Source organism: Stegodyphus dumicola, chromosome 3 (genome assembly GCF_044657685.1).
Source record: "Stegodyphus dumicola isolate Sdum_Otavi_A_Nest chromosome 3, ASM4465768v1".
Classification (NCBI taxonomy): Eukaryota; Metazoa; Arthropoda; class Arachnida; order Araneae; family Eresidae; genus Stegodyphus; species Stegodyphus dumicola.
The window spans coordinates 151,042,929-151,068,981 of record NC_140770.1 but is presented as its reverse complement, the minus strand read 5'-3'; the positions used below and the strand labels follow the sequence as shown (position 1 = coordinate 151,068,981).

Sequence of the window (26,053 nt, the reverse complement as noted above, 5' to 3'; positions counted from 1 at the left end):
TATTATGATTTTAAGTTTTGTATTTATCTTGTAATGTGTTAAGGCAACTGAATAATGGTAGTTCGATATGGCTTGGGTTCAATTCCAGGCAAATGAGCTGGTTGCATTGTTGATTTTTGTGGTTTATTCCATGTATAATGTGAATATGAGTCAGTTTCCTCTAGAAAATCCTTCACAAAGGCATTGCTTCTCTTATACAGAAAGTCCTCGTGACTTTGTGATATTCAAATAAACAACCGACATGGAAGTCCTTTTAGGAAAGACTGACATTTTCTTGGGTAAGTACATGAGTGGGATAAGATGTAAAGAAAGAACCCAAACTAAATTGCAAATTATGACATAGTTTTGGTTTCTTATATTTGAATATGAAGGTGGTATGCAACAAAACTGATGTTTCAAGATATAGTAGAATGTTTTATTGCAAATGAGAGTACATATGAATACTTTCATCTCTTTTATTGATTCAGACAATTTGATTTTTCAAATAAAACAGTCTGAAAAACTAGCAAGATAAAAGGCTTCTTTACCATACAAAAACCGAATGTTTATGAATGAATGAAATGAATTTCAAGATCTTATTTTGTTAAAATGGATGATCTTAAAGAGACGTATTTTGAGTGGTTGGATATTGTCAATTTGGAAATGGAATTGACAGAATTTCAAGAAAACTCTGTGTGGATGAGCAAATTTGTCAAACTTGGTGAAGCATTAAAAGTTGTGAGTGGAGTGTGCAGATTCCAAATATTGCATCCAAAATCAGGAAACTTAAACTTACAATGTTTGGGTCCTCATATATTTTTGAGTATGTGTTTTCAGCAGTGACCTCTATAAAGTCAACTCTAAGAGCTTGCTTTGATTCAGATTTAAGTGAATCTTGTGTGTTAATAAACACAACTAGTATGGTGTGGTGACCTGCCTACTACAACTCAATGCTGCCAGTCTGGTAACTCGTAGCAAGGAAAAACAAAATAATGTTTATTCTATTGTTAATATAAATTCAAAGAAGATTGATATGATTAAAAATTGAATAAACATTATTTTGTTTTTTTGTGTCTATGGGTTACCAGACTGGCAGCATTGAATTGTAGTAGGCAGGTCGCCACAACTAGTAATGACCCAAATATAAATCACATGGCTAATACGATTCAGCAATAGGTATCACATTAAATGGGATTAAATGCATGTAGTTTTTTAATGTAATATTGTAGTATTTGTTTATAATATTAAATAATGTATTCTGAAAAGTGAAAAGTATATTAAGTGAAGTGTCTTAAAGAGGACACAATTTTTAAATGAAAAAAAATAAAGGCAATTAATAGTATATTTTATCAATTAATAGTATATCATATTGATACATATAATTTTTCATACTATAAAAAAATTAAAAACATTTAACATTAATTACCTTTATTTTATTTTTCACTTAGAATAAGGGCGCTTTAGAACCAAATATTGCATCCAAAATCAGACATCCTTTCATTCGCAAAGTGGGGGGTAAAGTAAAAGGGGTGGGAGACCCTGAGACTGCACCTTGGTGTGTGTTCTGCCTTGGAATTTCATCTGGGGCAGAAGCATAACAATTAGCAAGGCCTGGCGATACCTGATATGCTTAACCTGGATGCACAGGTTCTGTCCTTGCTTCAACCTGTACCGAGACATGGCTGCTGAGATAGGATAGTGGTTAGTGATGCTGACTGTCACATTGATGGGCCCTGGCTCGAATCTTGGAGAAGGCATGGATGTTTGTAAATATATGGTGTCTGTGTATCAAGGTGATGCTCATAATACATGGCAAACTGAAACCCTCCCAAGAGGTTGGTGGTCTAACCATCCCCAGGGTCAGAATTCCAACTGGGACAAAAGCTTAGCAGTTAGCCACATCTGGATACACCTAATATGCCTACGTAGATGCACAGGCACTGGACTTGCTTCAACCTGCCCCTGTACCTAGACAGGGAGATAAAAAAGTATAACAAAATATAATTACTGACTTTATCCAAATGTGCTACTCTTCCTTACTGGTCCAACCACATATGACTATATCAGCTTCATATACCTAATGGATCATGAACATGCTATCAGCATTAACATGAGTGGCTCAAAGATGGAAACAGGTGTAACTAACATGCTCTGTTCCCTAAGAATAAATTAATAAATACTCTTACTGTGCTGAACTGTAAAATATATTTAAAAATTTTAATTGATTAATTTACTGTTACCGAGCATGTAGCTGACTTAGGCTTCACTACTAAGGCCAGAAGTGATGGCCATTTTATTATGAAAGCACCTAATAGGTGGGTCACTGTCTGTAGAAAAATATCCGCTGGCCATGTGAATCCACAGTGGCAACCATGTGTGACAGATCAAATATGGGAAGACTTGCCTGTAAATACTTTCTGAATGTACCTCCAGAATTAAAACACTGTGCTTATGTATCATAGAACATTTTTTAACTTCTGCATATCTTTACAGGTTTAGACAAAGACAGTAGTAAAACAGAAGAGAAACATGCCAAATTGAAACATGAAATTAATAAAAAAAACAACCTTGTGTTTGCGATAGATTTAGTCAAAAACTCAATCGATTTGGAGGGCAAGCATGTACAGGCGACGGGCACCTGGCATCTACCAAGATGGGGACACCTGGTATCTACCAAAGATAAACAAGTGCATGCCCCTCATCCTCCACTATCCAGTACTTATTGAAGAATTTAGGTAAAATACATGACCATACAAGGGCTAGGTGGCTGTACAGTAGCTACAGATTTGGACACATATTGCAATGCCAGAATCTAAAACAGAGAACATAAAGTTTAAAAGTAATGCAATAAATAAATAATACAATATAGAAGTGCATAAATAGTAAAATAAATTAGCAGTACAATGAAAAAGTAGGACAATATAAAACTTTGTTTTGTAGATAGGTGATGGAGGGTGGAGACACCTGGCCTCTAATGGAGGTAAGCAAGTATATATGTCCGTCTTGCTCTGACTCGAAACAACAACTCCCTGGAGCTCATGGGAGCCCCCTTCAGGAGTTTAGACAAATACAAATGCAGGTTTAGTTTAAGTTCGTGGTTTACCATTTATTGTGTTTCGCATGATTACATTATACTGCACTAAATGTTCAATGTAGCTCTGCACCACAGAATATATGCTGTTTTGTTGACTAAAGTGGAGAGATGGCTCAGGAAGAGAAAGTCTTATATTGCCTGACATATGTCCTGCCCCAGGGCTGTAATTGTGATAATAGTCTGACATACCATATCCACAGTCACACAGTTTTATACACTGGTTATCATAAATTAAGGAAAAATCACGATTACTGAAAAAAATACATATAGAATTTTATGAAACTTACCCACAATATACAACACATAGTACAGTATCAAATAACATAAAAAGAAATTACATGACAATTATGGTAGTATAGAAATTTGCACACATATAAAATGAACAAATCGAAGATGTTAGTTTGTTATAGTAAAAGTACCTTCAATATGGAATATAATCACCTCTAGAAGCAATACAGCACATTCAGCGATGTGTGATGCTTTCAATTATGCGGTCTCTAAGTTCCATAGGAAGTGAGAGCCATTTCCCTTGCAAAGGAGTTGCAAGCGTGGCAAGGGTCTAAGGGGGCTGATTGAGAGCAGCTAGATGACTCCCTAAAGCATCTCAAACGTGCTCAATAGGATTCAAGTCTGGGAATCGAGCTGGCCAATCCATGCGCATAATTGTTTCCTGTTGAAGATAATCATATATGATGCGAGCCCTGTGTGCTCCTGCATTGTCGTCCTGTAACAAGGAAGCATCACCTATTGCCCTGGCATATGGGTGCACGTAAACATCAAGGATGTCATCTCTATAAACATGAGCATTCACGGTTCCCCTTGGGAAAGCATGGAGGTCTGTACGTCCACCCAAAGAGATGCCACTCCAAACACAGACACTGCCTCTTCTGTATGCATCTCTTTCACGGATGTTTGATGGATGATAACGGGTTCCAGGTTCTCTTCATATCTAATAACGCCTACGATCGCATTCTAGACTAAACCTGGACTCATCCGTAAAGAGAATAGTCCTCCATTGCTCAGGCATCGAGTGGACATGTTGTCCTGCCCACTGCAAACGGTCCCTGCTATGGCGTGACTTGAGCGGCACGTAAATGGTTGTTTGCCTCGCATACAGACCACCTTTGTGAAGCCTTCTACGCACAGTTGACGTTGACACGAACCTTCTGGTGGCTGCAGCAAGGGAGGCTCTAAGAACAGTCGGAGTAGCAGTTCTATTCCTGCATGCACATAATGTCAAATATCGGTCATCGGCCGCTCGTTGTAGCAGTTGCCCGTCCTTGGCTGAATCTCCTAGATGCCGAATTTGTGGTTTGAAATTGCCTCCAAAGTCTATGAACCACAGCAGGATTTCCATTTAGCCATCTGGCCACTTCTGTTTGACTTTGTCCTGCCTCTAGTCTCTCAATGGCTTTCTGTCGTAGTTCTGCAGGCAAATGATGCCTGAAGATCATTGTTACGAATCGGCTATCTCCGATTTCTGATGTCACTATCACAGTGAAATATGTGGGCTTGCTCTCAAACATGGACTTTAATGCTCCTCGCAGATGACGTATTCCAAGTGCAGCGCCACTAATTTGCATATTGGAGTTTTACTCAGTTACTCTTACTTGGCAACATATTCAAATTTTACATGGTTTGGCTTATTTTTGAGGGAGTTATGGCTATTTTTGTGATTTTCCCTTAATTTAAGATAATCAGTGTATAATAAAGCGTCTATGAGTGTCCACATTACCGAAGCACTGACGTAAGCGAGTGGTGTTGGTGAAAGGGCATTGATGGATGTAGTAGTGTGTGGTGAAAGGGATTGATTGATGGATGTAGTAGTGTGGAGAGCCTTCTGCTACGCGGACACATGTTCCTGTTTTGTAAATACCAAAGCAAAGGAAATAAAAAGAAACAGTCCGTGGCCCATAACAAAGTTGGTGATCTGTGGGATGGACACTTGTCTTTGAAGGTTAAGGGAAGAAATCTTATTTACGTCTCCTGGTATCATTCAAGTCCCATTCCTGCTGCCATTTCAGGGTGGCAAATTAAGGGTACAGATTCCTCTTCATCAGCAGTAAAGAAATCTGCAAGATTGGAAAGCAGTGGGCATGATGGTCATATTTATATCCTACAGCAGTAAACTGAACAAGAACTCTTCAATAGTTAATCATAGTTGGAAATGTAATCATAATTTTGACTGTCTTGGATTAAGTATTGAAAAGTGATGCATGTGACATTAAGAATAGTTTTATATTTGATTCTTGATGGAATGGGTTTATACAAAGTTCATCTTAATTGATATATGTTCTAAAATAGCTTTATCACATTTTTGCAGTTTCTTTCTATGTGCAACATTATAAAATAAATATTTTTCTTTCACAAGAATTTAAAAATTTCTATGAAGTTATTTAATTGCTAATGTAGTTAAACGTATTCTAAATATATTTCTTTTAAACTTTTGTAGCTATCATCAAGCGACCATGTTTGAAAATGACAGGCATTTTTCCCATCTTTCTTCTTTGGAGAGAGAAATGACATTTAGGACAGAAATGGTACTATGTACTACGTCATCTTCTTCATTTTATGTTTTTTATGTAGTGAAACATTTTATTCCTTTTTTTTTTCTTTGCAGTAGTTATATAGTTTTATTTTAAAAAATTAAATTCTTATTTAATTTGCAAATACTTTGTAATTTAAATTTAAATAAATGTTTTAGGGTCTATATTACTTTTATTATAAAGCTCTGACAGAAGCTCCATCATTTTTAGAAGGAATGCATGCAATCAGGAACGATAATCTCACAGAATATCCTTCTGTTATAAATACTTTAGAGCGATTTACATTATATCCTGAAGTAAGTACAATTGTTTTAAACATTTCATTTTTTATGGTAAACATATATGTATTCATTAGTAATAGTGCACATTTTTGTGAAAAATTTAGGTCATCATAAGCGGGTATTAATAGTTTTAATTTTATAGGTAGTATTAGCTGCCAGTTATAGAAATATAATAGCTATAGCTAATTTTTTTAATGTGAGTCTTAAAGAATGCTGGCAAGTTCTGAGAGGTGATGATCTTCCACCCATTGAAAGTTGTGAAGGTTTGTATTTTATACTTCCACATCTTTTTTTGTTGTTAATGTCTAGTTACTTCAGTTGAAAGATGCTATGTTTTTATTTTATGCATTGCAATTAAATTAATTTTTTAAATTAGTAATTATTGTGAAATTGAAAGTGGATTCCATAATATTTTTCATATATGTATACAATTTGCACTTTTTTCTAACAAAATATTAGCTCTTAGATTCAGAATTTAATTTGCTGCTGTCTTTTTACCTTCAACAGATTTATCTGCATTATTAACTGACTATAACTGATTATTATTTAAATATAGTTTGAAATGGAAGAGGAGTTTCAATTTTTTATGCTTCCTGAAATGCATTTGATTTCACCAGATAACTGTTGATAGGTAAACTGCTTTGTATAGTGTTTGGTACTTATTATAAATGATGTGTGAAATTGATATAAAAAACTTGCTGAGATTATTTAGATGAAAATTCATTTATTTCAGAACTTGTTTTCCTTGATAGATTTGTGAATTTATTCTATTTCATGTTTAAACTTAAATCAGTTTTTGCTGGTAATTACATTTTAGATTGCCTTAATATTATTACAAAGAACTAAGTTAGGAAAATATACCATGTTCCACCGCAAAGACAAGAACACTACATATCTTTCCCCACTTCCTTTTTGCCCTTTGTATTAGGAAGGAGGTGGGAGACAGGCCCAAAAAACCACCAATAAGTGACGTAAAATTCTCTATTAACTGCCACCAGTCCCGCTCTTACCGGCAACAGATTTAAGATCTTTACTTCATCATTGATTGATAATTATGTACTAATGTTTCTACTCTTTATTTGTAATGGACAGGATTTTACCACCATTTGAAAACAATAACACATCTTCACAGAATTAAAAATTAATCTGCAAACTTCAGATTGCAATTTAGTGCCTTAAAGAACTATTATCATTTAAGATTTAAATAATTAAAGAAAGCAATATAAAATGAACTAAGCAGTAAAAAAACATACATTTATTTTGCTTTCTTTTTAAAATAAAAACAATATCTATTGTTTACTCATAAAACTAAATCTTTATTGTTGAATAGAATTTAAATTCAAATATTTCAATTTTAAAAGCCTTGAAACTGAAACTTCCTTACTGTTATGCAAAATTATCAAAAAATCACCAAATATGTTGCAAACCATTGTCAACTAGATGGCAGTCCTAACTAGAGCTTATTACAAAAAGAGCTATGAGCCTTGTGGTACCGTATTTCTCTATATATATTTTTTTCAAAACATATTCACAGTTTTTGGTTTACCAAAGAGGGAAATGTTATATCATTGATAAAAAAAGAGAGATTTTACCTTTTGTTCAACTATATACAAAGGCTGTGAAATGAATGATATGTAAATAAAAGCATTTGGAGTGCAGTGTGAAAAGTTAAAAGCTAAAGAAAAGCACATGTTTTAGCAATTTGAAATAAGAATACGATTTTGATATGTTTTGAAAGGAATGGCAAAAATATGGCATTCACAAACTGTATATGAAAGGGGGGAAGAAATGCTTTTATGTTATTTTTTATTTTTAGTTGGTTAAAAACTTGGGAATAATCTTGGTGCTGTTTAAATAAGAGGGAGGGAGGATAATAGAAAGGAAATAATTTGGTGCTTGTTTCTGCATTTCTTTTTTGAATGTAGAAAGATATAAACAGGAAAAAGTGTACATGTATTTATGTTTGAATAAAATTTAAAAAGAGATTTATAGAGAGAAGATTGCAATCTTTATATTACCACAAAATTTCATCACACCTTTGGATTTTATTTTTAATGCAGATTGTAGTGTACAGAAGAAACAGAGTTGAAAGTTTTGCATTATATTAAGGGTATTAAAAATATGTTTTACTTACAGTTTTTTTTTTTTTTTTTTTTTTTTTTTTTTGTATACTTTTTGCTTGTACTGATTGAATATAATTAAAAATCAAACTGAAAGAAAAATACTACAATGCTAAAATTTAAAATCCAATAGAGCAACTTTAATTGGGATAGAATTTAAATAGAACTCTATCTACTTCCAGGGCAATGAGATATGTATCTCTGTTCATTAGAAGTAAAAATAAATTGCAATGAAGATGGACATGTGTGATTCTTCTCAAAATTGATAGATTTTTACTCAAAATCTGTACCAAATTAAGACTTTTGGGGGGAGGGCTGGGCCAGATTTTAAATATATTTAAAGTATTTTTGCTTATTCATTTGTAATATATGCAGTAGTAAAGCATGTAAAGAAATTAATAATTGCAGTAGTTTTTAGTGGACAGATTTGTATAAATTGATATTAAGAGGGTTCTTTTTTTTTTTTTTTTTTTTTTTTTTTTTTTTTTTTGTAGGTATTGGTGATCCTGCATATTTTTATGTAATATCTGTCTTTCTACTGAATGGTCTTGTCGGCTCTCTCTTGTTTTTATTCGGAACTGCTCTTAGGTTTGTAGATTTAAGTACTAAACTATGCATATTATAGTAAATTTATTAATTATTGTACTCATTCCCTGTAATGAAGTGTGCAAAAATATGATATGCATTATCACATACAATTTTAATTTTCCTACAGCACAAAACTTAACATTTAAAATAGGCAAGTGCCTGCCTTTTGATTAAAAAAAATATTTAAAGCAAAAATAAAGTTAAACAGAAAACTTATACATGTTCAAATGAATTTACATTTTTGGAAAAAGTACTATCTAATTTGTTCAACTGAAACTTGTTGAAAGTGATTATTAGTCTAATTCATTTGTTTTCAATTTTTGTCATGACTTAGTAGTCCAAGGCTTAATTTAATGTTACAGATTTGAATATAGCATTTAAAATGAAAGTGTGATTCTACGCCAGTCCCACCTTATAATGTATATTGTTAATAGTTTTCAATATTATTAGTGCTTCTAATGCTGCTTAAGTTTCAGTTATTGCTTTCAGAATGATTTGAGGTCTTTTTTAAAGAATGGAATAATAGTTTCTCATTTTTCATACTTTTGGCTACTTTTATTTTCAAATATTTTGTTTTTGCATTGTAAGTCTAAAATGAATGTTTTTTTTTTTTTTTTTTTTTTTTTTTTTACACCCTCTTTCTTACAAAAAAGGAGCCAAATTTGAAAATGATAATTTAATTCTATGGTGTAGTGTGGGAGAACTTTTCTATTGGTTTTGAGTGTTTATCTTTAATTATCCAAAATTGAATTGGATAAAAACAAGTGCAAGTGATAAAAATGGTTGACTCAATAATAACTAACAGGGTAATTATGATGCTGTATATTCCATTTTCATTATCTTTATGAAACTTAGCAGGCACATAATCGAGTGAAGAGGATGTTGACTATTTACCTTTTGAGGAATAATTAGTATGAGGGCAAATGTTTCATAGTAGGCATGTGTTTCAGTTACAAGATCTCTCTCTGTTTTTGAGTGAGCATATCACATATATTTTTCACTTTAACACCATTAAAAACACTTTCAGAGATAAAAGATTATTTACATAATAAGCAATGATAATTTTTTAATTCATAGATTAGTCTATTTTATATATATTTATAAATTTATTTTTATTTATGTATAACTGTTTTAATTCCTAGATCAGTCAATTTTATATTTTATTTCTTTGCATAATAGCAGTACTGATGCTTTTTTACTATTTCTTTGATAATACATTTTTTTAATAATATGATAATTTCTTCAAGTTCTTTGTCAATTTTAATATAAAAGTTCTAATATCATGATTTTTTAATATTTTATTTTTGCATTAAACTTAATTTATGTAGCTTTCATTTTGCCTAGTTAATTCTTTGTGATTAATGATATGTTTTTGCTAGCGATTCAATATCTGGAGGAATATTATCAGTGTCCTGCTTCTTCTTTAATCATGGAGAGGTTCGTATTTGTTAATTCGTATAAGAATTAAATGAAATATTTTTAAATGTGTTCTGCCCTTAAAACTGTATATTTCAAATATCTAATGGATATGTAGGTAGTCTATATACTCCTTAGATACTTTAATACATGTGTTTGCCAACATAATTCTCAGTAAGGTGAAACCTTATAGGCATCTAAAATATCTGTATGTGTTCCTCTGTGGTCTCTGTGTATCTCAGTACACTGCCAAGTTCTGTTGTTTATTTTATTGAACATCTGTGGGATCATATTCTATAAGTCTTCTTGTACGTCATTTTTGATTTCATTAAATAATGTTTTGATAAAACCACAAAGTCCATTAGCCAGTGATATAAGATGTGGATTTATTCTTGGAGGCCAGGGAAATGGAATTAGATAACAGTTTGATCAGTGATTAAGAAGACTTCATGTAAAGGGTGATAAACAGGTAATATGGACTGTGCCATCACACTGGAAGTAGACACTATAAAGAGGTCTTGCAAGCATTTTGAAACGATTATATGTAACAAAAACAGTAAAAAGAAAAGACATCCATGTATTCAATGATGAAATAGATGTGTTCCTATTGTGGTCCATCATACAGCATTGTTTGATATTCTGCAGCAGGACTGAAGCATCATTATTCATAAAGCCCATTTTGGGGATATATTAGCCTTACATGCATCCTGTATATTTAATCTGATGAGATATAATATTAGCAGCAGAAGGGGTGTTAATATTTCAGCTTTCCTTGCATATATTATTATTATTGATGCTACATGTGGGCAGGTGTCTTATATACATATTTATAGCTTTTCTTGCACATATTATTATTATTATTATTATTATTATTATTATTGATGATGCATATGAGCAATTGTCTTATCTGTGGCTTTCAGTTCAGTGTCTGCCTACAGAAAAAATTACAGTCTGCTAATCATTGTTTGGGGTTAAGATTACAGATCAGTGAGCATTTGAAATACATATACATGAAAAAAATATAAAAGTATAAAATTCATTATCATAAAGCAGTAATATTGCAAGACTGTCTGTCGTAAGTATGATGCAGTAGAACATTTTAAGAATATAATCTTAAAATGATAAATTGAGTATATAGACTGCTATATATAACTGTTGTTCTTCATTTGTGTTTTCTACAAGGAACTTCACAAGTTTTTGCCACATAGAATATGTTCATTGGAGTTGCTATGCATCAGATGCTTTTCGAGTCTGGAATATGTAGGTAGAACCTGTATCTGAGGTTGCACTGAAAAGTGTAATGATTTAAATCACTCACATATACACTAGATACTATCTCTCAATCCATATCTTGTCAAGTAATCAAGATTTGAAAATGCTCCGAAAATGAATTAAATATCAGATACCACTGAACTGCAAGAATTGCATTGAACTATCAGTCAGTTACTTAAAGAGTCCTACTCTTGTCATTGGTTTCTGAATACTTCTTTAAGGGAACTTTTGTGAGAGAGTGCAACAAAGAAATACTTAGCTCTCTGTATGAGGGGAAATTTGCAGCTTGCCTCGGTGAAGCATCAGCTACCTCATTTCCAAATACCTCCACATATACAGAAACCGATTGCATTAAAGTAGGTGACTATCAAAAGCACAAACTTTGAATTTCTTACACTAAAAGCATGGATTAGATTTAGTTGATTATGTCAAAATACATCACAATTATCTGTGAAAAGGGAAAATATATACTACTTTTTTTATGAATGAGTTTTCATCATGTTTCAGATTTTTTTGGCATCTATTGACCTTAATGTTAGAACAAAATAACAAGGGATTGGCCCATACCTCTGTCATGTAATTGTTCCAATCAACCATTCTGCTGTGATTTATTTGAAGCAAGCTTTGGTTAGCAAAATGGAATAAATGTGAATTCCTGACATCATAAGCAAATGCATTGTATGTCAATATGAAAGGAATTCACAATTCAGCAAACCATGTTTGTGTTCAGACTTTTTTTTTTTTCTTCCTGACATGAGGAAAGGTTGCACAGTTTTGACATGATTATTGGCAGAATCTTTCTTTGTGAAGAATGTCTTTTTCTTGAAAAAATATGATATTAGCTTCTTCATCTGTTGATAAATCCCATGTCATAGAATCTAGTGCAGTTGAGAATTCATCCAGGAAAGCAGCAAAACCAAACACGACACCTTATCTTGCAGAACTACGTCAAAACAACTACAAAAAAAAAAAAAAAAAAAAAAAAAGCAACAGATGATATGATTTTAATAGGAAAGTTCAAGGAAGGGATGCCTTTGTAGGGGACTTTCTAAGAGAAACATATCATCTTGTATTTACAGTTCATAAGGAAAGAATCAGAAAAATGTCCATGATTAGCTTTTGAAGTTAGATGTAAAGATCTCTTAGACAGAACTATGTATTTTGCTTGATTTTTACTAGCATAAAGAAATCTTCTCTAGTTACTGTAAATTCTGTATGAAAGATATTATTTTTAGTGCTAGATTATTTTATTTAGATATAAATATGTATATCTTTGTCTGTACCTTTCTCTCTATAGAAAATAAAATATAAAGGAGACCAGAAAGTAATGTTTTTTTTTTTTTTTTTTTTTTTTACATTAAACTAAAACAAATTTTTAACGAGTTTTTATTTTTAATCACCCTCATTATCAATTTCGAGCAAAATGTATAGAGATGGAATTTTGGATATCATACAAATTTTCAAATTTTTTCTCACATAGAAAGTGTTGTAATGATTGAAATAAATGAAAGTCTCATGATGGAATATCAGGCAAGTATAGTGGGTGAGTCAGTATCTTTCGCTTCTATTCATTGATTTTTTCCAAGGTTCATCTTACGCAATACAGTCAAAAAGCATTATTGTGTTGCAGAATAACACCTTATTTGTTGACAGTCCCTGGACCTTTTTCAATTAAATATTGATTTACTTGATCCAGTTGTTTACAATAAAGGTCTGCATTCACAGTTTGTTCAGGTTTCAGCACTTCAAAATGAATGCTTTCTCAAATACTCCACCAAACACACAAAACACCTGGCTTAGCAGTTCATTCGGAGAGAGCCATTGCCTTTTGCATTTTAAATTATCATAAAGAACCCATTTTTTTTTATCTCCATTGATTAAGCGATCAAAAAACGGTTCTGTATTGTGCCATTGAAGCAATAAGTTGAATGTGGTGAATTAGTTTTGTTTTCTTCAGACAGATTATGGGAGACCCAAGCACCTGCTCTGCTTTTTTTACCAATCTGCTGCAAATGTTCTTAGATAGTTGACCAAGGTTAGTTAAGAGTGTTTAGCAGTTACTGGATTGTCTGACATGGATTTGCTTCCATTTCTACTCTTAATACATCATTGTGTAAATTTGTGGGTTTTCATGATTACAAGTCGAGAAGATCAAAGCTACTGCATCTGAACCTAGAAAATTACCTTTGGCATTTGCAAACATTTAATACACTTTGATAAACATCACAAATGTTTTTAGTAGCAACTGCTTTATTACTATGCCTAAAAAACTCAAAAAGCATACAATGCCAGATGTATACCTCTTTTGGTATTTGGCTGGCCATTTCACCTAAAATTGCCCCCCAAAAAATTACAATTAAATTGTGTCCAAGTAAACAAGTCATTTTAACCGTAAAATGTTTGGCATAACTTTAAAGTACACAGTGAGCTCATAAATGGTAAACAAATGCTGACATGTGCAGAAACGACATTATTTTCCTGTCCCCTTATACATTTGTGCATAAAAATAAAAGGTTTCTGTTCAAAGAATTGTTATAAAACAAGTTTTGTGCTACCATTATCTGTTGGATAATTTTATAACTGATATCCATGATGCAAAATCCGTGCAAATGTAATGATGATCTCATATTTAGTTATTTCTAGCATAAAACAGAATTATCAGAAACAAATCAACCTTTTTGTACTATCAGATGCAAAGGAGAAATTTCAGTTGATACCATGGGTAGTGCAACTAATGCAGTTACACCAGGCAGCATAATTGTTAAAATAGGGTTCGTAGCGGTCCTTACAAGTGCTTATAAGTCCTTATATTTGAAAATAAAATATAAAGGCCTTTATAGGTGCTTACTTTTTCTCTAAAGCCCTTATATTTTTGTTTTTAGTGCTTATTTTTTGCTTTTAGTGCTTTTTTTTTTAATCCTATGTTTTTAATGAACGCGCATTTTTCCCCCGTACCAAAGCCGAAACTAAATAAACAACTTTTCTTCCTTATATGCAACATCAGATGGTGAATCATACTCCCGAAAATTGCTTTCCCCCCTTTCTCTGCATTAACGTAACCTATGGTGTGCGCGAGAGTACAGACAGGTGCACTTCGTTCTATTGGCCAAAGAATTGCGAAAACGTAGAAAATTCCGGTACATTCGGTATTCTTTTCCTCCCACCCAAATACTACACACGTTTGAATTTCTATCAAGATTTTAATAAATTTGCATTCCCGTTCCGGGTGGTCAGTTCATATTCGTGTTTATTATGATCGTTATGCTTATATTATGAGCATATGTATGAAGATTTATAATAATATAATTGCAGTAACTGCTGAAGTATAGATAAACTTCCAAAAATGGGTGTGTTTTTACACAGATTAGCTTTCTAAGGAATAATATTCGGAATGGCTTAAATAAAACAAAAGTAATTGAATAGTCAAAATAATTTCATTTTCTTTGCCAATACATTATACAGTACGGAGGTTGGGAGTTTCTCCGCAAAATCTCTAATATTGAAGCAGCGGATTTTTTTTTTTTTTTTTTTTTTTTTTTTTTGTCACTGTCCAATCTGGATTGAATACGACGAAAAGTTTTTGCGGTCTACCCAACCCAAGCGAAGATTGATTCTACTTCGGAAATTTAATACAGTCTGTTGAAAATTAGAATCAGAAACATCCCAGTCTCTTTCTTTTCCTTTATTTAGTTCTTTCTCCGAATACCGGCAGGTGTTGATTCCGATTGCGTAATATCACATATGGAAGAATTACGCCGCACGTATTGCGCAATAACATTTGCGGTATTTTGCTTTGGTAATTAATTTTGATGTTCAGTCTGAGATTTGTTTATGAACACTTAAAAGAGTTTTACTGTGCTTTAAGCAGAATATTTCTCAGTTCCGTTGGTTTTTATATGATGCGTACATCGAAATGTCAAAATCATTTATTTAGCCTAAATTTAAATCTAAAGAACGGCTACAATCTCCCCCACTCCTCTTTTTCCAGTTACTATCCGAAAAATTCGGGAATTTCCGAGTATGCTGGTTAGTTAAGCTTTTACTGTTAAAGGATGACTGAATGAAGCAATTTCCCGTCTTCTGATTTCAGAAATGTGCCTCTTTTTTACTTAAATTACTTTGCTTGGGATATATGTTAAGGGAAAACTGTTATGCAATGAAAATTTAGAAAATGTTCAGAATTTTGATTTAAGTTAAATTATTTAAATGTTAATAAGAGTGGAAAATAAATTGTATTTATTATTAGGTGCCGAACGAATACAATTAATATAGCTTATTATTATTTATTTTCTATATTTTCAACTGAAATATCATCATTAAATTTTGTAATAAAGTTTAGTTCTGCATAGTTTTTTCCCCTCTCATTGTAAACTAATTCTGTAAATTGAACTGTCATTTAAAATTAAAAAAAAAAAAAAAGTTAATTGTTTTCCATTGTTGAGGGCTCATTCTCTTAATAAATATTGCATTGCTCATATTTTAAATTACAAGTCTAATTTTTCTTTTAAGGTTATGCGGGTGTGTATAATGTAATTAGACAGGTGCTTATTTTTTTCTTAAAATGTGCTTGAAAAGTGCTTATAGGTGCTTATTTTTTTAACTAAAATGTGGCTATGAACCCTGTAAAATGTAGAAAAGCAACAAGAAGGAAAATTTAAGGATGACAAAATTTTTAGAATTTAGGGATGCAGTAGGCAGCAAAATTTAAAAGCTGCCGAATTTTTAAAATTTAGGGAGGCATCGAGTGGCAGAATTTAGGGCCCACAGAGATTGCACCAGGTGGCAAAATATCTAGGACTGACCCTGGTTAATGCTAAAGGGCACTTGAGTTCTTTCATAGCTTCATGTTATTTTGAGAGCAGATGATCTTTGGACTTAGTTGCTAAAGATGAATATTTTAAACTAAGCTCTATACTCCAAACTTATGAATTGTAATTCTGTTTGTGGCAATAAGATACTGCAACTTTGCTAACAAACTTCCCTCCTTATTGCAGCAGTCAGCATACATTGTGCAAAAACTAGAAGTTTTATTTAAATGTTTTTCATTCATAGTGAGCAGCTTGCCATAGAATTCATTCAAGTTGTGAGTGCATGAAACTGCCTGCTAGTTCAAGCATTAATATGATTCCTTAGTTGATTAAATTAAGAACTATTTTAATGCATGAATCACTAAGAAGTTGCATAACTCCATATTTTTTATGCATCTATGGGTGTAAGTACAGTAATTAGTGAAGGAAAGATATTAGATTTAAAATACTAAAGTAGTATTATTTCATTCTATAGCTTAAATAAATGTTTTTTTTTTTTTTTTTTTTTTTTTAATTTCAGTGCACTCGAGTCCAGTGGACTCCTCCATTGAGAGAAAGTTTTGGATATCCTTTATTCCTACTTCAAATGATGTTAATCAGCTTGACATTGAGGTACTATGAGATGTTAATATTATATATGAAATAAAAATTAACTCATGTTAAGTATTTTAAAATAACAAAGAAGTTCATTTACATCATATTCTATATTATTGTTTCTTTAAAATTTTCTTTTTGCAAACTGATATAATTTGTTATAAATGAAATCTGTTTCATTTGAGTTTTCTAATTTTGAATCTTTATTGCTGTTTCATATAAAATTCAGATCACCTAATACTAATTCTTTTGGCAAGTGTGCTCACCAGCAGCCGAGCGGTAAAGTCGCTGAACACTGGTAGTTTGGTCCGAGGTCCGAATCCCGCGAACGGGCTGGCTGCATGGGCCTTTTCGTGGTTTTCCCCAAGTGTAATGTGTATACCAACCAGTTTCCCTTAGAAAGCCGTCCACGAAGGCCTCCTTCCCCTTAGGCAGATAGCTCTTGAGGCTTTGCCATAATCACACACACACTTTTGGCAAGTGTACTTTATTACAAATTATCAAAATAATATGTATCGAATGTGATTTTTACTATGTTCTACTTGTATTATGTTGTATTCTAAATGATTGAAGAACTGGATTTAAAATCAGATTAGAAATATTTTGGCATTATTATATAATCATCACAAACTCAGCTGTCATGAAGTAGATATTTCAGTTTGGTAATAATCTGTCATTTTTCATTTTATCATCATCACCTTTTTCATCAGCTGCCTAAATTTTATAAAATTAAACATGAACTCTTTCTAATGTTTGTTCTTTCGTAAACCTAACTATTAAAGTGAAAAACAGCATGAAGCAGCATTTATTATTCAAAAGAATGCCAGAAATGTTTGGGACATTATCTTGCAATTGCTGAACTCCTAATATTTGAATATGATTTTATCTTATTATTTGGAAAATTTAGGAACATGGAGAATAAATGGTTTCTTTTAAAGTTTATGTTTTTTAATTTTTACAGGTGTCGAAAGCAACTATTTTCACATTCAGTTATCATTGCTGTTCCTTCTGTGTTATTTATGCTATCGTGGCAGGTGAGTATTTATAAAAACATGTCTTATGTGATACTTTATTTTTAATATGCTTATTTTTATGTTATTTTCTTATATATGTTAGATTTAAGAAAATAACTTACTATCTTACATATATATATAAGATATAAGAAAATATGACAGCTGCTTTAAAAATAATTGATGACCTCGAAATTAACGATATTAGATTTGGTGATCTCCCCCTAAATTCATCTTTTCTCTCAAATTCCAGATTTTTGTATGTTACATAACGTTTTAATGCAGATATCTCTTGTCATATCAAATTAGTTGTAAACCAAAACTTTCTCTAACTTGAACTGAAACTATTGACTGCCTCCCTTTTTCCTAAACCTCTGTTTCACTGCTGGTATCAATTTCTAAGAATTTTTACCAGTTCAATCGAAGTATACCGTGTAAGGCCATTTGCGGTAATTAAAATTTTTAAAGGTGGAAGAACACCTCGCCCGAAAGAGCAAAAAAAGGACTTTTGATGTGCAATCTGTTCCAGGTCATCCATCGGTGGCAAAAGTCAAGTGCAGGTTATATACGAAGGAATTCTGAGTTCAGAATGACAAAAGAGTACCGAGTTCAAAGTGCGGGGAATTACCTAGTATTTTGGCCAAGTTAGCAGCTTACTCTTCAGATTCCATGAATTTCATCAGTTGGAGCGCTGCCTGAAAACCAGCTGCAAACTTCTCTGCAGTATTTCTTGCTACTCTAATTTTCTAAATGCTTCCAACAATCGTACTTAGGAAATTTCTAATTTTCTCGTCCTGCAGCCATGATACTTCTTCCATTATCTCATCTGGTGGGGACTTTAGCCTGGTTTTTACTTTGTCACTGTAGCTGTAGCTCGGCACTTTCTTCCCGGCAGCTTCCTGATTTTGAATGAGCTTTGGAAAGTCCGCTGCTGTGAGTTCAGGTTCCTTTGCTTTTTGCATGGTCTTCTTCCTCTCGAAGCGTTTCTTGTATGCCTCACATCCCCTGTAGGAACTTACATGCGATTGCTTGCAAAAAATGCATGTCGGCTTCTCGTCTTTTTTCAGCAGGCAAAGCTTGCACCTATGCGATTGTCCACACTTACATCTTTTGGCATTGGTGCTAAGATGTTGGGAGTGGCCATACTCCTGGCATCGATAATATTGCAAGGGTCGTTTCTTTGGCACAAATTTCTCCACTCTGATGTTTAGTCCAAACTTGTTATTCAGCTGGTGGATTGAATAACCCTCCGCTGTTTTCTCCAGTTCAGCGTAAAATATTGGCAACCTCTCAAAATCATTTTGTCTACTTTTCCGGAATTGCTTCACCTTCATTGCTGGGAATTTCCTCTTTAATAGATCCTGTAGGACTGCCTCTTCGTTGACAGTGCTTGGAAGGTTCTTAATTACTACCCTCACAGGCTTCTCACTCTTGAGTTGAAAGGAATCGAATGGAATTTTCTTCTCTTGTAAAACTTTGGTCATCATTCTATAGTCATCAACCGTTTTAACATTCACGGGGATGGATCTTACTTTCATCTCCACCTCGAATTCACTTCTGCAATATTCAACAAATAGCTCTTGCACCTTCATCCAATCCGTGGCCTGCTGCTGCAATACAATCGGTGGGGGCGTTTCTAGATTAGCTTCTCCTTCTTCGCTTGCTTCAGGTGTACCTCCTAACAACTGAAAACGATTTCATTGGCTTACTTCCATCGGAATAACTTTTTTTGGGATGTTTTCCTCATTTTTTCCCAATCATCATCCTGTTCTGAATCTGCATCCTGGGTTTCATCATCCTTGCGTGGCTTCTTGGCGTCTTCAAAATCAACTGGATAACCTTGTTCCCTTAGTATTCTGACAGTTTCGTCTACTCCGAATTTTCCTGTTAAATTGACTATTTCTTTTTCTTTGTCCCTTCCATTCTCCATATCAAATATTCTTTGCAATAGCTCCTGCGAACTAGATCTGCTGATTTTCTTCCCTTTCTTCATCCCTTTCGATGAGAGTACGAAATCTTCTTTCCGTAGAGGAAACATCTTGTTTGAACGAAATGAGCTTATTGAACTCCTCTCACTTAACTCACCATTGTCAGGTTCATCACTTGGAGTCCTGAAAATGGACATTTTGCTATACCCGAGGGTATCTAATCAGTTGAAGTAAACAATCACTGGCCGTGACTGGGTCAAACCATTTCGAAAATGAGAACAACAGCAATACGTCTAACATGTTCGGTCCCTTCTTCCTCTGAGTTTCAGTGTTCTCTTTTGCATATGCTTTCTTGCTGGAAAGAAGCTGCTGTTCTACACTGCTGCTTATTTGCCTAAGATGACTTCGTACTTTATTGAAATGAATTATATTTTTAAATAAAACGTATTCAACTGTAGTTAAGGAATATCTTGTCTGCAAAAGAATGATTTGATATGTGTAAAAAAATAAAGATTGTGATTCTTCAAGCTCAGTTATGCTAAATGCATCATCATGCTTTTTCACTTAGTCCTACCTTCAGTCACTACTGTCTTCTCAATTATCTACTCAATATTGAAAGCTGTTAAAAGTTTCAGTGCCTTCATCTATGCATGTAATACTTACAGATATGTTTACTTATAAATATTGTTGTCAATATTCATGCTGCCTTAATTGCTTGGGCAGTACATTCTGTTTATTTTCTTTTTGATTTCACTCTTTCCACTCAAATTTCACTCTTTAAGAACAGGTTTGCTTGTAGCTGAGAAGATTTGTAAAGTGGAAAGCAGGAAGATCTGTATATGCTGCTGGCTTTCCAAAATGTGACATCTAAGATATCAAAGCCAGGTCATTGAATAAACAGTATAATTACAATAGTCAATTGATTAAAATTATAATATATTCAACTTGTGCAGTATTAAGAAATAAATATTTTGTGTAGCTAATTCAGCTGCTGTAGTGCACATTAACACTGGAAGAAAGAGGCTTGGAATGTGTGCTTGGATAATTTCAGTCCATGGTGTTTCCACACATTGTCTAAGTTGATCTAACCTAGCCACATGTGTGTATGTTAGGCCATTTCTTTGGCAGCCATTGACGTGTTCAGTGGAGAATACAGCAGCAGAATGAGCAGGTCAAGAGAGCAATGCAACCTGGTGGGTAATGAAAAATTGCTGAACATTGTGTCACATGTATTTGCACATTATTCTGTTGAAAACTTGGCTGAAAGACTTACCAGCTTACTACATAAATTGGAAACTGATTTGAAATTAATGGATCAGTAAAAGAGGGTAGTAGTTTGAAAATGACAAGATTTAAAAAAAAAATCATTAAAAAGATATAAAATATAAAGTTAAGAAATTTTTTAACAGACTTTATAGACCATATAAAGACCAATTTTGATATTAAAAAATTCTGACTTTTCTTTTTTGCTATTTTTTAAATAATAATTATACATTTTGAATACTTAATTGTAATCTAATGTATTTATATCAGCAATATTTCTGCTTAGTTATATTACTGCTTCTATTAAATTCCTTAATTTGTTACTTTGATCCATTTGAAGTGCAAGTTAATGTCATGCATCTAATAAATGTGAAACATTGTAATTAAAATGTATGATAAAAATTCAGTTTTTTATATTTTAATTCTAATTAGGATTAAAGTATAAAAATAAAATTAATTACATTTATTGTAATTTTTAATTAAAATGTATATTTTAGTTAAGATTTAGATAAAGAAATATTGTTTAACTGAAAATTTTTCAAAAGTATGTAGAAAATCAATAATAAATTCATCATTTTGCTCCATTAATTTGGGTATTTCTGCTCTAGCATCAGTTTGCCTAAATATCTAATTGAAAAAATTGTGTCTTTTATTTCTCGGAATTTTTACAGCAGTTTTCCAGTTTTTTTTTTTTTTTTTTTTTTCTTTTTTTCTTTTTTTTTTCTTTAAAAAGAATGTGAATTGATATCCATTCTGTAACAAACAAAAGCAAACAAAAAAATAACAAGTTTAAACTGTAGTAGGTGGGGGCCCTTTTTAAAATTTTATGTTTGCCTGCAGAGCTTATCATTAGAGATTGTTGAGGCAGAATAACAAAACATTTTGTAACATACTAAATGATATGTAAATTTAGGTTAGCATGGGAACATTATGTATCTTCTGTATATTTGAAAAGGAAAAAAAAAACGTATATTCTATAAAAATATTTAATATTTTGAACTAGATGTATCATGAATTGAATACATTTTTATTTAAATTAATTTTTATTTAAAGAACTGCATTTGTTGCTTTTAAATAACGTAGTTTGTTAATAAATAACAGACAGATTTAATTTTTAAAATAAATGTCTTACATTTTGCCAAATGACAACAGACTCGGATGAAAAGTGATACAGTGCACTTACAATGTATGACATGTATTACGTCTGACAAAGAATCAATGCAACATTGTGTTGTTGTAAATTCAGACTGTTTCTATGGTTGTAATGTTGGCTGTACCTAAAGAGAATTCCTCAAAGACCCACCTGAGGAGGTTATACAGTACAAAGTCCATAATCCAGATGTTCATTATCCGGAATGATCTATAATCCAGACCTCAAAGCCACAAACTTTTTTTTGTATGCTTTACGCATGCACATAATGCGTTTAATGTATAATGGATGGCATAAGCTAGGCTAAAATTATCTTTACTGATTCTAAGGCATTTATTTAATATTGCAGATTGCTGTGTTCCTTATTATTCTAATTGGATCCAGCTTATTATTTTTTGCAGACTGTTAGAGCAATTTTATAAAAATTAAGCTTGAACTTATGATTATGTCAAAAAGAGTTTCCAATTCTGGAGCTGCCAAAGGATCTACAAAGCGAAAGCATGTTTCTATGTCCATTAAAAAGTGAAATTGCTGCAAAAAATGGATAAAGGTACAGTCAAAAGTCGTTAATTCGGACACCCATAATTAGGAATGATCTATAATCCAGACCTCAAAGCTAAAATCTTTCTGCGCATGCGCCGCGTTGGCACATGCGCACAGGCGTTTTACGCGTGTGCATAAGACCTTGACTACTGCGCATATGCGTGTGCGCAAGTGCAGAATACGTTTTCTCCTGCGCGTTTAATGTATAACGAACGGTGTAAGGTAAAATTATCTAATTATCTATTTCAGTTAATGTTAATGATTGCGTTGTTCCTTAATCTTCGAATTGGATCGCGCTTATTATTTTTTGCAGACTGTAAGAGCAATTTTATAAAAGTAAACTTGAACTTTCGATTATGTCAAATAGAATTTCCGATGCTGGAACTTCCAAAGGATCTACAAAACGAAAGTATGTTTTGATGTCCAACAAACAAAAAATGGAATTGCTGCAAAAAATGGATAAAGACATGAAAAATGTGACAGAGAGGTTAGTGAAAACGAAAAAATTTCGTTTGGCAAGTTAGTCGGTATTCTCGGAACAGCAATTAACGGGACTTGAACAGCGGAACTTTGTAACTGAACAAGAAATTATGTCTGTTTATAGAATTAAAGAGAAAGTATTATCACATAAAACGAAGCAACTTAAACAACTTACATTGAAAGAAATGTTTAATAAAGTAAATAAATATTAAGCTTTTTTTTTTTTTTTTTTTTTTTTTTTTGTAAATTTTGATACCCTTTAGATCATAATTGTTCTTTATTTCATAAATTACGGTTTCATATTTTTAATTTTAGAATTTCTGCATGCCATCTTACGAAATTTAAACTGATGATCTATAATCCGGAAAAATCGATAATCCAGAATCGCCGAAGTCCCGACGAGTCCGGATTAACGACTTTTGACTGTATATCCGTCTCAAAATTATGCGAGGACTAAGACATTGGAAAGTCAACTGTATATGACATAAGCAAAAAGAAAAAGGAACTTTTTGAATTTTTGTGGATTCCGACACCCCACTTGCAATGAATAACAGAAAAAGGGTTTGTTATGCTAAAAGTGACAATTATGACAAAGTGATAATTGAATGGGTAGGACAGCATCGCAGCGAGGGCATGCCATTGACGGATCCAATGCTAATGATGCAAGCCAAAATACTTCATGAATGAATGAGCTTAAACATTGAGTGCACATATTCGACAGGTTGGTTAACCAAATTTAAAAATCGCCATGGTATAAGACAATTAAAAATTTCAGGTGAAAATGCTTCAGCTGATACTGAAGCTGCTGAACAATTTGCAGAAGAATTCATTGAATTCATTATTAGTGAACAATTATCTCCAGAACAAATTTACAGTGCTGATGATACTGGTCTTTTCTGGTGATATGTACTGTGAAATACCTTTGCAACCTCTACAGAAAAGGCTCCAACTGTTGTCAAAGATTCCAAAGTGAGACTAACAATTTTAGCCTGCGCAAATGCTGCAGAAATGCACAAGTGCAAACTTTTCGTGATCGGAAAACTTGCACGACCTTAAGTATGTAAAGGAGTAATGATTTTCCCCGTTATATGTCACGCTAATAAAAGAGCATGGATGACACAAGATTGATGAATGATTGATTTGAAAATCATTTTATACCCAAGGCTCAGTGACATTTGAATTCAGTTGGTTTACCTGATGACTCAAAAATAGTCCTGATCATTGACACCTGTTTGGTGCATACTTCACTTAAAGTTTTAGTGAAAAGATAATGTATCCATATTATTCTTCCCTCCAAATTGTACATCTATCATTCAGCCTATGGATATGGGAATAGTGCACGCGTTGAAATGCAAATATGAAGTAGCATTTTTAAAATCTATGTTACATTTCGTGAACAATGTCAAGACTATTCAAGACTTTTTGAAATTTTTTAGCATAAAATGTGCTGTGTGGCACATCGCAAGATCGTGGGAGGATGTGTCTCCAGATACATTAAAAAATGCTTGTCATAATTTACGGCCAGCTACCATATTTTATGGTAAGGACGATGAAGATGACAGCCGCGAATTTGAAGGTTTTCGGACATTGCAAACTAAAGGTGAAATTTTCCAGTTATTGTATTTTGTAAAGAAATGTGGAGAAGCGGTAATAAATGAAGATGATACAACAGAAGTTTTTCATTGCGACGACAATGCCCCAATCATCAGTCAATTAACGGACGGCAAAACATGTAGTATGGTTCTAGATCCAGGAAATACCGCTTTCAATAGTGAAGAAAGTGACAGAGAGGTTATTGAAAACGAAAAAATTTTGATTGACAAGTTAGTCAGTATTCTCGACACAACAATTACAGGATTTGAACAGTGGAACTTTGTAACTGAAGAAGAAATTATGTCTGTTTATAGAATTAAAGAGAAAGTATTAACACAAAAAACGAAGCAACTTAAACAACTTACATTGAAGGAAATGTTTAATAAAGTAAACAAATAAATATTCAGCTTTTTTTTTTTTTTTTTTTTTTTTTTTTTTTTTTTTTTTTTTTTTGTAAATTTTAATACCATTTAGATCATAATTTCTCTTTATAATTTCTGCATGCCATCTTACCATACTTAAATTGATGATCTGTAATCCGGAAAAACCCCTGATCTGGAATCACCGAAGTCCTGACAAGTCCGGATCATGGACTTTGTACTGTACTACCAAATCAACAAGCATTGAGGGTCATAATGATGAAACGTGACACTTAGCAGTATTTCTAACATGCTGCACGTCAGAATGTGACAGTTGAGCTATGAAGGATGATTTGATGCATGGACCAAACCTATTGCCATGACCACAATGATGGCTTTTATTTCCACCACTCAGCAGAACCTACTTGCATTTCCTGAACATCTAATATCGCATAGAATCATTGGACAATGCTGACAGAATATGGACTGCTTTGCCTCTGTTTCTTATGGATATATACCATTAATGCTGGTAATGACATTTTTTGTGATATTGTGCCTTGTGGATTATAGTGGACTGGAATCATATTGTTTTCATCAATGAATCCATGTTGTCATTTGGCTTGGGCAACCACTTCTATGCACTGCTACATGGCCATGTGTGCATACAGCCAGGCCAATTCTGCTCATTCCATATTAATGTAAAATGGCATTTTATGCCAGACATTACCATTCAGGGTGCTATTGCATATAATTTGTTAACTTTAAACATCCTGTGCACACCTGTGTAGTGGGCAAAGCGTGTGTGGGTGTAAGAGGGCTTCTTTGAAGGGGATTCAATTCCTAATCCTATCATGTGAATACAGTGCAAAGTCCATAATCCGGACTCGTCGGGACTTCGGCGATTCCGGATTAGGAGTTTTTCTGAATTATAGATCATCAATTTAAATCTAGTAAGATGATGGCATGCAGAAATTATAAAATTAAAAATATGAAACCGTAATTTATGAAATAAAGAGCAATTATGATCTA

General features: G+C 32.9%; 1 protein-coding gene across 1 annotated transcript in view; it reads left to right on the top strand.

Moving 5' to 3' along the window:
* LOC118196309 (protein C-mannosyl-transferase DPY19L1) overlaps window positions 1-26,053 on the top strand; it is an 80,344-nt gene that overhangs the window by 17,009 nt on the left and 37,282 nt on the right. The window contains exons 3-9 of the mRNA XM_035367736.2: window positions 5,526-5,613; window positions 5,778-5,915; window positions 6,043-6,163; window positions 8,515-8,608; window positions 9,988-10,045; window positions 16,625-16,716; window positions 17,660-17,732. Coding sequence (XP_035223627.1) covers window positions 5,526-5,613; window positions 5,778-5,915; window positions 6,043-6,163; window positions 8,515-8,608; window positions 9,988-10,045; window positions 16,625-16,716; window positions 17,660-17,732 — 664 coding nt within the window. The remainder of the gene's footprint in view (window positions 1-5,525; window positions 5,614-5,777; window positions 5,916-6,042; window positions 6,164-8,514; window positions 8,609-9,987; window positions 10,046-16,624; window positions 16,717-17,659; window positions 17,733-26,053) is intronic.